This window comes from Delphinapterus leucas, chromosome X (genome assembly GCF_059928025.1).
Source record: "Delphinapterus leucas isolate spDelLeu-1000000601 "Yukka" chromosome X, BTC_Dleu_Yukka2, whole genome shotgun sequence".
NCBI classification, from domain to species: Eukaryota; Metazoa; Chordata; class Mammalia; order Artiodactyla; family Monodontidae; genus Delphinapterus; species Delphinapterus leucas.
The window spans coordinates 121949001-121961166 of record NC_143150.1 but is presented as its reverse complement, the minus strand read 5'-3'; the positions used below and the strand labels follow the sequence as shown (position 1 = coordinate 121961166).

The 12166-nt window shown below is 44.6% G+C and overlaps 1 protein-coding gene across 1 annotated transcript in view; it reads right to left on the bottom strand.

Annotated features, from left to right (window-relative positions):
* GPM6B (glycoprotein M6B) overlaps positions 1-9038 on the bottom strand; it is a 153786-nt gene extending 144748 nt beyond the window's left edge. The window contains exon 1 of the mRNA XM_022565994.3: positions 8915-9038. Within this exon, the coding sequence (XP_022421702.1) occupies positions 8915-8918 (4 nt within the window). The 5' untranslated portion in view covers positions 8919-9038. The remainder of the gene's footprint in view (positions 1-8914) is intronic.
* Positions 9039-12166: the final 3128 nt, after the last annotated feature.

The following is a 12166-nucleotide window of genomic DNA, read 5'->3' as shown; positions in this document are numbered from 1 at the left end:
TGCTCAGATCCCTCAGAAAACACCAATTTAACGCCTCCATCTGAGGGCAGGGAGATCAATGGCTGTTCAAAAAGGATCTCTGTGAGCAAGAAGGGGGAAATCAGTCCCTTTAACTCCTGCGTTTCTCAAACACACGGAAAAATGTAAAGAAGTCATTACTACAGACCCTAAGGATGAAACAGAGTGTTCAGGAGGTTGCCTTAAAGGTTTAATCTGGGCAGATTTGATTATAGCTAAGGAGATGAATTCTAAATTTGGAAAGGCCATCAAGGTAATTAAGGATGTTAAGAAACGTGACTAGATCCTTGAGATCTTTCTACTTAATGAAGAGAACAAAGGATAATGAAACCAACTTTAGCAAGCAAAACAAACTTCACATAGATTCAGTTCTTTCAGAGATAAAGCATCCTGAACATCAGAACAATTTACCAAGGAAAGCCAGACACTCTGTGTTTGCTCTCACTGTTGAGATGCTTTAGGTACCATTTTACTCCAAAGAGTGAATTAGGTGGTCTGCAAGGCTCCCCACTGTATCTCCAGATTCTCTGATGATGTTGAAAAAAGGTTAAAAAAAAAAAACAAAACTTCCTTTAACTTGAAAAATCAAGTATCCCTTTCAGAAGGATAACATCTTTTGAACCAGAGATTTTTCTATTCTGTAGGTGTGTTTTCAATGATGCCATTACTCAGATTTTATAATATTGTGAAACACAAAAGGTTTTCAATTCCTCTTACTTGAAAGCAGTGGCTCTCAATATGGGGTGATTTTGCCCCCCAGGAGTTGTTATTTGGCAACGCCTGGAGACAGTTTTTGTTGTCACAACTTGGGGAGCGTTACTGGCATGTAGTGGGTAGAGGCCAGGAATGCTGCTAAATACCCTACACTGCACAGGACAGTCCCTCACAACAAAGAATCGTCCAGCTCAAAATGTCAAAAGTGCTGAGGCTGAGAAACACTGATCTAAAAGTACACTTGAAAGGGAAGGAAAGAAGACTTCTTTTGTCTCAGTATCTGTCTCCAGTTGCTCCGAAGAGGAAAACAGAATTTAACAGTCCTACACAAAACAAACACACAAGCAGATACTAAGCAATAACTCTCATGCAAGATCGTTTACAACAGATCTTGTCAAACCAAGTTCAAATACACGAGTTATAGAGCCATTAAGAGTAAAATTCAAAAGATCAGGTTTAGATACTTTTGCCTTCAGCAGATTCTGTTTTTAACCAAGCAATTTTTACTTCTAGACATTAAAATCCTATTTTTTGATTACAAGAAAAGTACTCCTTTTTAATTAAGTGATCAGCTCATCTATCAGATGTAGGTATCAGATGTAATATCAACCTACTAAAATAAATTTTAAAATAAATGACCAAGACTGATCAAGAAAAATAAACAGAATACAAATTACCTACATCACTAGGAATGAACAGGGGAACATCACTACAGATCCTACACACAACAGGATTAGGTAGATAATACAAAAATATTATGAACAACTTTATATCAATAAAGCTAATAACTTAGATAAAATGAAGAAGTCCTTGAAAAACACAACTTATCAAAACTGAAACAAACAGAAATAGGAAATCTGAATAGTACTATCTCTGTTAAAGAAATATAATTCATCGTTTAAAACATTTCCACAAAGAAAACTCCAGACCCAGATAGCTTCACTGATGAATTCTTTCAAATATTTAAGGAAGAAATAATGACACTTTCAAAATAATCAAATGTATAAATAGGCAAGAACTGGGTTTCCTTTCAATGTCTAACCCCTCTGGAGTCGCACCAAAGAGACTCTTTCCATCCCCAAAAGGCTCACACTTCCTTCCTTCTCCACTTTATCTTTTGAAAGGGAGGAGGCAATAGATAAGATTATAAATATTCTTGCAAGATTCACCTATGTGTGCCCATGTGTAATCAATTAAAGCATTACTCTTCATCCAGTCTTCCAGTGCCCCTCCCCCCATCATTTTTTTTTTTTTTTTTCCTTTCCTACTTTTCCCCACACCCATTCTCTGCTATGGCCAGGCCAGTTTCTTCAGGATCCCACCAGTAAACCTTGCTCACTCCTACCTCTCTTCCACGCATACCCTAACCCTTTCCACCCTTCTCAACACAACTCAAATTCAAGTCTCCCCCAGAAGCTTCCTTCAAGCTACCCGAGTCTGGGTTTCTTTTATCTCCTCGGGTAGATTGTCACTTCTCTCCAGCTGTCACTTCCCTGCTTAGAATCCCTTTGTGATTCTCTGTGACCAACAGGGTAACGATCAAATGCTTTCCTAGCTTTTCACTGTCTGGCCTGGCCTCTCCTCTAGCCTCAGCTCTCCCCACTCGCCCACGTTCAGGCCATGCCCACCACCTCAACTTACCCATGCAGGGGTCTCTGCCACACCTCCTGCTCTTGCACATCTGTAGCCAGGGCCTGGGATGTCCTCTCCCGGACACTGACTCCTGTCATCCCATTCATCCTTCAAGACTCAGATCAAGGATAACCGCCCTCCCCAGAAAATCCCTCTCAGAAATACCACCCCACCCTTTTTTTCTCCCTCAGACAGAGGAAATTATTCGACATGACCTTGTACTTCTATTATAACTGTTCATCTGCATCTCCAAAATAACTGCGGTGATCTGAGGACAGGACCGGGTTTTGTTTTTTTATTTTTGCTTCAAGACTTAGCACAGTACCTCGCTCATCTGAGTAGGGCTCTGAACACCTGTTGAGTGAGCAGATGTCTTATATTCCCAAAAGCCTTCATGGTGATGGCCATGTAACAGGAACTCAAACACTTAGAGACTGGCACATGCTTGTTGCATGGCACTGTGGTAGGTATTCATTTAACCCAATTACACAAGCTGAGAATGAAAACTCAAGACCCTTGTTGCCTTTCAATCCTCAGGGCAATAATGAATTTCACTGAAACAAAATGTTTCACTCCAAGCTTTTTTGCACTTCAAAAATGTGACAAGGAAGTACTTGTCACCAGAGGAAAATATTTTATAACATTAAAAGAAAAAAGCTAAAGGCAAAATTCAGTAATGAAATAACATTCACACTGTTCTTTAAATTGTTTCTGTGTCTGTATACGCCTACAGCAATCAATTTACTTTTTTTTAAAAGTAAAATTATTTATTTTTGACTGCACTGGGTCTTGTTGCTGCACATGGGCTTTTCTCTAGTTGCAGCGAGCAGGGTCTACTCTTCATTGTGGTGCGCGGGCTTCTCATTGCAGTGGCTTCTCTTGTTGCGGAGCGCACGCTCTAGGCACACAGGCTTCAGTAATTGTGGCACGCGGGCTCGGTAGTTGTGGCGCACGGGCTTAGCTGCTCCGCGGCATGTGGGATCTTCCCAGACCAGGGATTGAACCCGTGTCCCCTGCATTGGCAGGCAGATTCTTAACCACTGCACCGCCAGGGAAGTCCCCAATTTACTTCTAAAGTGACTTCAAGCTCTGAAATTCTGTTACTCTGTACAAATCTGTGCTCAACGTATTAATGCTATTAAAGAATAATTAATGTCATTTGCCCTATTTAATTTAGTCTAGTTTATCACAGTTTGCCATACATAATTTTATATACTTTGAAATCTGTACATTTATAATATAGACAAACCTTAATAAAATGCATTTTACATGATAAAACCCTTATCCCTTCAACAAATATTTGTGGAGTACCTACAATACGTCAATTATTTGAATGAACACTGCGATAAAACAACGGGTAAAGCAATCTTTGTTCTTGACAAATTTGACATTTGAACAGAAAAGCCATATTATAAACACTAACAAGCCAGCTAATAGTAACCAGAAAAATCATGTTAAAGTTATTAAATGGATGACATTGGCTGAAGATACAGTAAGAGCTCTCTTACCAATGTTCACCTAATGGACCCACCCAATTACCCCATACTCTCTATTCTTTTTGTAAACCATAATGACCATCGCCCACAGAACTTGGTTCCTAGGCTATTCTCCAAGACATCTATGTACTACTTCACCCACCAGCTGAACTGTGTACCTCAGAAGAGTCTATTTACTCTCAAATCTGTTTACACCAGTTGTACTTGTTACTAGAATTATGAAATTTAATTAGGTGTTACACAAACTAATAAAATGAGTGCCAAAAGAAAGAGTTTTTTCTTCTCTGAAAACCAAGTTGAATGGCTTTGAAAAGCCTTAAAAGATGAGTCACTTGGAAAAACAGTCGCTAGAATAAGTATGGGCAATTTTAAAGGTTTAAGGGGAGTGGGGTTGGTGACCTAAAAGGATGCTGCACACAGATTGGCTCTCACTCTAAAAGCAACAAACTGGAAATCAAAAGCCACTGAATTCTGGCTGTGATTTATACACAACAAAGAGTTTGAGGGCTCACACTCAAAGACCTTGACTTTCCAACAAAATTCCGGTGAATTAATGTTTAAAATTAAATGAAATGTGTAAGACACATATATGGTACTTTTAATGATTCACCACTTTGGCATTTTCAATAAACCATCTAACTGGTTGACCCCGGATGCAGCAGATAAGGGTGTCCTCTAAGAACCCCTTAGAGGGGTCAAGTGGTTTGGGCAAGTGTTTTGCTGGAGCAAAAAAATAATTTCCAAGTAATTACTTCCTGTTTGTCACAAACAGTACTCTGTGCTATTGGACTAGAGGTTTATTCAAAATTTCAGTCCACATCCCAAGACTTGAAGGGCGCTCTCTCCTGGACCCGAAGGTGGGCTGTTACTAGGTCTTCACACTCCGAGGGAGGGAGGCTAGCCCATTCTGGGAATACTTCCTGCCCAGCTATTCATTAAGGTACCATTCCTTCGTCTCCAGCTGCATCTGAAATCCTGAGCAAACTTCCAGAAGCAAATGTTGTATGTGTGGGTCCTCAGTGTATGTGCTTCCTTCTGACTCTGGCCTCTGAAGATGGCCTGGGCCCTGTGTGTAGAATCAAGAAAGGCTCTCTAGTGGCATGGACTTACACATACTACCAAAATAGATAGCTAGTGGGAAGCAGCCGCATAGCACAGGGAGATCAGCTCGGTGCTCTGTGACCACCTAGAGGGGTGGGATAGGGACGCTGGGAGGGAGACGCAAGAGGGAGGAGATATGCGGATATATGAATATGTATAGCTGATTCACTTCGTTATAAAGCAGAAACTAACACACCATTGTAAAGCAACTGTACTCCAATAAAGATGTTAAAAATATATACAAAAAAAAAAAAAAAGAACGGCTCTCTGGAGCGGTCAGCTCTAAAAAGAGGGCAGGAAAAGTCAAAGCTGGAGGCCCTAAAGAGGGTGAACACTTCCTCCACCAGTCTCCTTGGAGGAGGGCCAGCTGTCCTATTGGCGGGCACGTCAAGATGCCAGCATTCAACGCAACTACCAGTGATGCCTGTGATGCTGGCTTCATGAAAACAAAGTGTTTAAGTAATTAGGGAGCTGTTTTCTCATGTTTTTCAAGCCTAACATGACCCTCTCATTTCTTTTTTCTAAATCACATCCTTTTAGATCTGTAAGGGCCCAAAGAAATGATTTCATCAAACCCTTTTATTGTGCAGTAAACCGAGCTTAAGAAGACAAAATGATTTACCCAAAATCACATGGTAAGTTCGTGGAATTGCTGGGCCAGGCACCCGGGCCTCGGACTTGGTCTGCTTTCCCTCTATTTCCTGGCCCTGGGGACCACCAGCACCAGCACCACCCGAGCACTTGCTAGACCCCACCCAGGCCCAGAGTACCACACACTGCTTTCTGCAGAAGATCACCAGATGACTTGTATGCACGTTACAGTTAAAGAACTGCTCTCAACCAGTTTTTTTTAATGCTATTTAGTGAAATGATTGACTGTGTTTAAATTCATAATCCTCATAAAAACTTCCCTATCACAACAACGGATCAAAACAACTATTTAGCTGTTTTGCTGTATCTGATCATTTCACATATAATTTTCATTTGAAATTACAGGCAACTAATGAAACAAACTCGGCACTTCTCTCTGGATACACGATCCATATCAAAGCTGGGTGGATAGTCTACAAATGCCTCATAAGAGGTTACTGCAGGGAATCCAGTTAGTTGGTATGTCTCCAGGCCTATGAAGAAGTAACGGACTCAAAATTCTATTAGGCAACCTGAGTTCCCATCAGAGTAACAGTGACAGAGACAGAGAGACAGAGACAGAGAGAGAGCAAGTGCGCGCGAGCGCGAGCTGGGGCAAGTGGGAGCACACACGTGCACAACGGCCAAATGTGGAACTCTTCAGCCAGTGAAATAATTAGCTTCAACTGATTCATTTAGGTGTTGTACAGCATACAAAAAGTACATCGACATCTTCCCATTGTGCAAAACAACCAACGGTACTGAATAGTCAAACACACTTCAAACATCAATTGGCTCATTGCATTTACATGAAATGTCCAGAATAGGCAAGTCCATAGAGACGGAAAGTAGATTAGTGGTTGCTAGGGGTTGGGGGGTGGGGAGAACGGGGAGGGACTTCTAATGGGTACAGGGTTTCTTTTTGGGGTGATGACAATGATAGCTAGTGGCAGTGGTTGCACAACTCGAATATACTAAAAAATCACTGACTTTGCGCACTTAAATGCGTGAATTACATGGTATGTGAATTCTATCTCAACAAAGCCATTAAAAAAAAGTCAACTGGCTCAACAATTTTTGAAAAACATGTTTTCTTTTAAGATGCATTGAAAGATAAAACTGCATGCACCACCACTGCTCATTATTTTCTTTGTCAACTTAAAGATTTTGAATACCTTAAAATTTGAGTCCAAAGGGACTTTTATCAGTTATTTCCACAAACCTCACCCATTTTACCAGTAAATTAACTGATACCACATTAAGGAAGTGACTTGTATAAGAACCAAAGTCCCTGCCAGTGGACAAATGGTCAGAGTTTTCCCAGCGTTAAATCATTTCAATTACAACATTCACCAGGGTATGTTCGGTAATTAAATACATCTGGAAAAATAAAACCAGTTCACGGCCCTGTGGTGTGTTTACTAAGAACCTACCAAAGGAAATCTGTACGTTTCCCTTCTGACGTGAGGGGAACTTTTGTGTTTTTTTTAATGTAAAAACTAAAAACTAAAGCCAAGGAGACTGCCAGAACCAGTGAGGTATGCACAAGTTAACATAAATTGGGAATTGAAGTGTAGAAGCAATAATTGTCTCAGACACAAGGTACTCCCTTGAGAACAGGCCTCTGGTTTGGGCATTTCCTTTGTGAGTACCGCATGGAACTTCCACACCTACTTAAAAATAAAGCCCGCCCCAATGAAGACCAGGGTGTTGTGAAAGCCGTTCCCAAGAAGGTCCCCAAGTGGTAATTCGACGCTCAATTTCTAACCCGAACGAATCCGAATGCCTAGCTTTAATAAACAAAAAACAGCAACAAAAAAACCCCCCAGAGTTAACTTATTTCAGGAAAATTAGTTAATGCTTTCCTCAAGCCTGCACTTCTGTGTAACTTCAACATGTCTGTGCCAAGCACTGCCCAAACAGTTACAGGCTGTGACCACTCAGTGCGGGCATTAAGTAGGAACCAGAGATATAGGTCATGCAATTCTGCCCTTTCTAGAAGGATCTTAACCTATCTCATACCTAACTTTTTGGTAAGAAATTGTCCTGTTGGATTTGGGGGGCCTTATTTCCTTTCTGATTTTGATCACCTAGTAAATTTTTAAAAACAAACCCCCCCCCAAAAAAAAGGTTTAACTCTAAAATTCTGAGCTTCCTTTTAAATGCGAAATAATGTGCCCTCCTTACTAACCCTCACCGAAATGTTAATCGGTACAAAATTACCACCTACACAATCAATAGCACAGGGAATGTAGGATGCGGGTAGGGGGCCGGGGGCTCCGCAAGGAATTCCCGAGCCCTCCCCAGGGGCCGCAATGGTTAAACGCACTGACTCCCTCATTAGGAATACTTCCGAGGGGCTCCTGAGTCTTGTGGTTTTTGTGGCGCTTGTGGCTGGAGTCTGTCTGCCACTAGAGAAGGATAACAGAGCAGGGAAAGAAAACCCTTTCCCGGGCACATTTCCAGGGGTGCAGCGGAAAAAGCTTGATTTCCAACGCACTCTTTACGAGTTTTCCGAGCGATACAGCGTCCCCATTTAACGACATGTTGCTGACAGCAGGATTTCGGGGGTATCAGGAGGTGACAGAATCCTACAGCCGTCTGTTATCTGCCCCGGGCCAGGTGGGAGATTTTCAATCCCCAGAGCTCGGCTTTTTCACCCTGAGTAGTCGATCCCCCAACTGCATCGAAACCCGCGGGGCACATCGTCTCCACCTGCTCCCAGGTCATTATTTTGATAGTTGAAACGGGAGACAAAGAGGCTCACCCTCAGTCCCATCCTGTCCCTCTCCCTCCCACCTTCCTGGTTTCAAGGGTCATGGTTCCCAAACGAGCTCTCGGAAGACCCCAGGGTTGGGGAACTGGGCGTTGGCTTCAGGTGGGTTTAAGGCGAACAGGACCCCGGCACGGTGGGACCGGATCGGACTCGGAACTCGGACGACAGGAGGGCGTCCCGGGAAAAGGGCAAGAAGCTACTCTCTCCCACCCCCTGAAAATAAAACCGGAGCCGCAGCCCGGGACGCTCCGTCCGCGCCCTGGGCTCCCCCTCCCGGGGTTCCCTCTCTTCCCCTCCCGCGAGCCGCACGCCCTCGGGCGCAGCCGAGCGCCGCCGGGGTGGGGACGCCCCCGAGATAGGGCGGGGACGCGCACCTGGGCGTTCGGGACACCTGCGCCGCGCCCCTCCCACCTCCGCACCCCACCCTCCCACCCGGGCCGGGTCGCGGAGGTGCCCGCAGGAGGCCCCACCTGAGCGGGGGCGGGGCGGGGGCGCGAGGCCGTGGCCGTGTTAGTGGCGGTGGCGCGGGGCCAGCGCGTTGGCTTACCCATGGCTGGAGACGGGCGGGAGGCGCGGGCTGCGGGCGCTCGGGCTCCCCGGGGACGGGCAGAGCCGGTGGCACAAGTTTGCAGGTCCGGCGGGCACGTGCGCGGGCGGGCGGGCTGCGCTGGGCTGCCGGGCTGGCTGCTGGTCCTCGCTCCGGGCCGGGGTGGGAGCGCGGCGCGGCTCCGCCTGCACTGGGGGCCGGCCGCGCCGAGAGGGGCCCTGACGTCAGCGCCGGGGGCTTTGTGCGCCCGCAGCCGGGGCCCCAACCGGGCAGCGCGCGCGCCGAGGCGGCGGCGAAGCTTGCGGCTTCCTCTGGGACCCCCGAGCGAGCGCCAAGGGGCGCGGAAACCGGAAAAGCCAGCGGGGGGATGGGGAGAGAGGGGAGGGGGCTGCCAGGATCTCGGAGGCGCCGATCCGCGTCCCAGAAGAGAACTATTACAGCTGGAGGGGCCTTTGCCGTCCTAGTCATCACCCATTATGCAGATAAAGAAACCGAGGCCGGAGGCACTGCTCCAAGGACCCTCTGTGTTTGAGCAGCCTTGACCCAACCCACAGTCCCGGAACCTTTTGTTCACGCGGGGGCTGCGGGGAACTACTTAATTCGGTGGGTCTCCACCCTGGTTGTACATTAGAATCAGCTGGGGAGCTTTTGAAACCCGATTTCATCTGGGCCTCAGCCGGCAGGATCGAGGCATTCGTGCCCCAGAAGGTGCCCAGGTGATTCCAATGTGCGGCCAAGGTCGTCAACACTGACTTGTGGGTAACAAATGGCTTAGAAGGGCACAGACGGCACTCTTCCATCTAGGGTGGTGACAGATTTGGTGGTGTCCGTAATCCGCCTGCTTGATCCCTGGAAGCCCACCCCTGGCAGGCTCCGGGAGACTCTGCAGACCCACCCAAGGCACCCCTTCTCCTGCGGCTCAGGCCTCCTGCTTGAGCCTGTAAGTGAATTAATGGTTTAACAGTGTCCAGGTCTTAAATTCCTTCTGTCTCCTTAGACAAGAATTTTCTTGTCTCCAAAGGTATTAGCAAAGCTGTGAGATCCCTGCAGTTTTACTTTGGTTAATGCTTTTCTGAGACATTTCTGAGCCCAACCTTCCCCCCGATAGTTTATGTTGTGCTTTTTCATTGTTCTGAAAATACATCGTGTTACTTGAACAGAGGGTTACATAAACAGTAACAGTAGATAGTACACTTAAGGGACATTTAAGCCAGAAGAAGGAGGCTTTAGGACTGAGAAAGGGTGCAGCAGGCAAACATTTCATCTAATGAAATTTATTGGATTACGAAAGATTTTATCAAGGCAAAGCTCTAGAAATCCTAATAATATTTTGCAGAAAAGGACAGAGATTTGTGCTAGGCAGATCACTGGCTCATTTTCACAATCCCACGGGGAACACTCATTCCTAACCAATCTTCATGCAGTAATAAAACAGCAGGGAGCTCACAGGTTTAACTTTTTGTCCTCCTGTTACAGAAAAGTAATCCATTTGAAAGAGGCCTGAAAGCACCTGCATGCAGGAATCCAACTGCAGTTGACAATAACTGGGATCACCTGCAAGAGGGTGAGGGCCTCGAGGAGTTCATTTAAGTCCTGGTTTAGGGAACAGCGTTCGGTTTGGTTCGTTCCTACATCTTGGGAGGTTCCCAGGAGACAGTGAAAACAACAGAACGGGACTCGGGCGCACAATCTGAAATAGTCTTTTGGCAAGATATGACCTCCCTCAGCCACTCTGGAAGCAAGAACTCTAAGACTGTGTGCACTGAGATGAAAGTAAACCCTTTGGTCCACTTTCCGTCATTCCCTAGAAGTCTTGAATTTTTTTTTTTTTTAACCAAAGAAAAGAAATAACAGCTGTCCAAATACTGGAGCCAGTCACAATGGGATACTGTGATTAAAAACCAAGTTATAGCCATTGTGTACACACTGTCAAAGGAAAGCCACATTTTAATAGAAACTTTTACTCACTTTGGAAATGTCATGGACCGGTTTCAACAAGCAGTTGTCCCTAAAACCCTTAAGAAAAACAAAACAGCAGTTGGGAAATTAGCAAGGCTACTACTGACCTGGTGCAGAAGAGAGCTAATGTACATATTTGACTCTCAGTCTAAGAAATGCTATTTTAAAATAATAACCAATTTTTCTCATATAACTAAAACCTTTAAAAATTAAAGCAAGACTATGTTGCAAGTGGACGAGTAAATTGGTAGAGCCTTTCTGGAAAGATATTTGGCAGGATGTATCAACAGACTTAAAAATATTCGTAGCCTCTGGCCTAATAATCTGCTTGTGGGACTCTCTCCTGAGTAAATAATGACTGTTTCAGTCAAAATTAACGTAAAAAGATGTTTAGCACAGAGCAAGATGTAATAGCAGATCAAACAATAAAAACAAGAAAGGAAGCAACAACTGTTTGATAGAAGGTATGCAGCTGCATAAATTATCATTGATCTAGCTTCCTTGTTTCTCAGCTGTGGATGACTTTGCCCCCCTGGAGATACTTAGCAATGTCTGGAGACAGTTTTAGTTGTCACACCTGGGGAGGGGGTGCTACTGGCATCTGGTCGGTGTTGGTCACGGATGCTGCTAAACACCCTACAATGCTCAGGACAGCCCTCGCCACAACAAAGAACGATCCAGCCCCAAATGTCAAAAAACAGTGACATATACCCACTACTGTATATAAAATAAATAACTAATAAGGACCTACTGCATAGCACAGGGAACTCTACTCAATACTCTGTAATGTCCTATGTGGGAAAAGAATCTAAAAAACAGTGGATAGGGGCTTCCCTGGTGCTCCAGTGGTTAAGACACCATGCTCCCAATGCAGGGGGCCCAGTTTCCATCCCTGGTCAGGGAACTAGATCCCGCATGCCGCAACTAAAGAACTAAGACCTGGTGCAGCCAAATAAATAAATAATAAAACAAACTAGAGTGGATATATGTATAACTGATTCACTTTGCTGTACAGCAGAAGCTAACACAACATTGTAAATCAGCTCTACTCCAATAAAAAAGTTTTTAAAAAATAGTGCTGAGGTTGAGAAACCCTGCTGTATATGATCAGATATCATGCAGCCATGTTTGCAAAGAATTATGTGGGAAAGTGCTCAGAGATTGTTTTATTATTTTTAAAGCAGAGTAAAAAGCTGAATGTGCAATATAATCCTAGTCATATTCATATGTACATATACATATGTACTGGAAAAGACTGAAAGAAAATACACTAGGGTAGAGATCACTAATTCA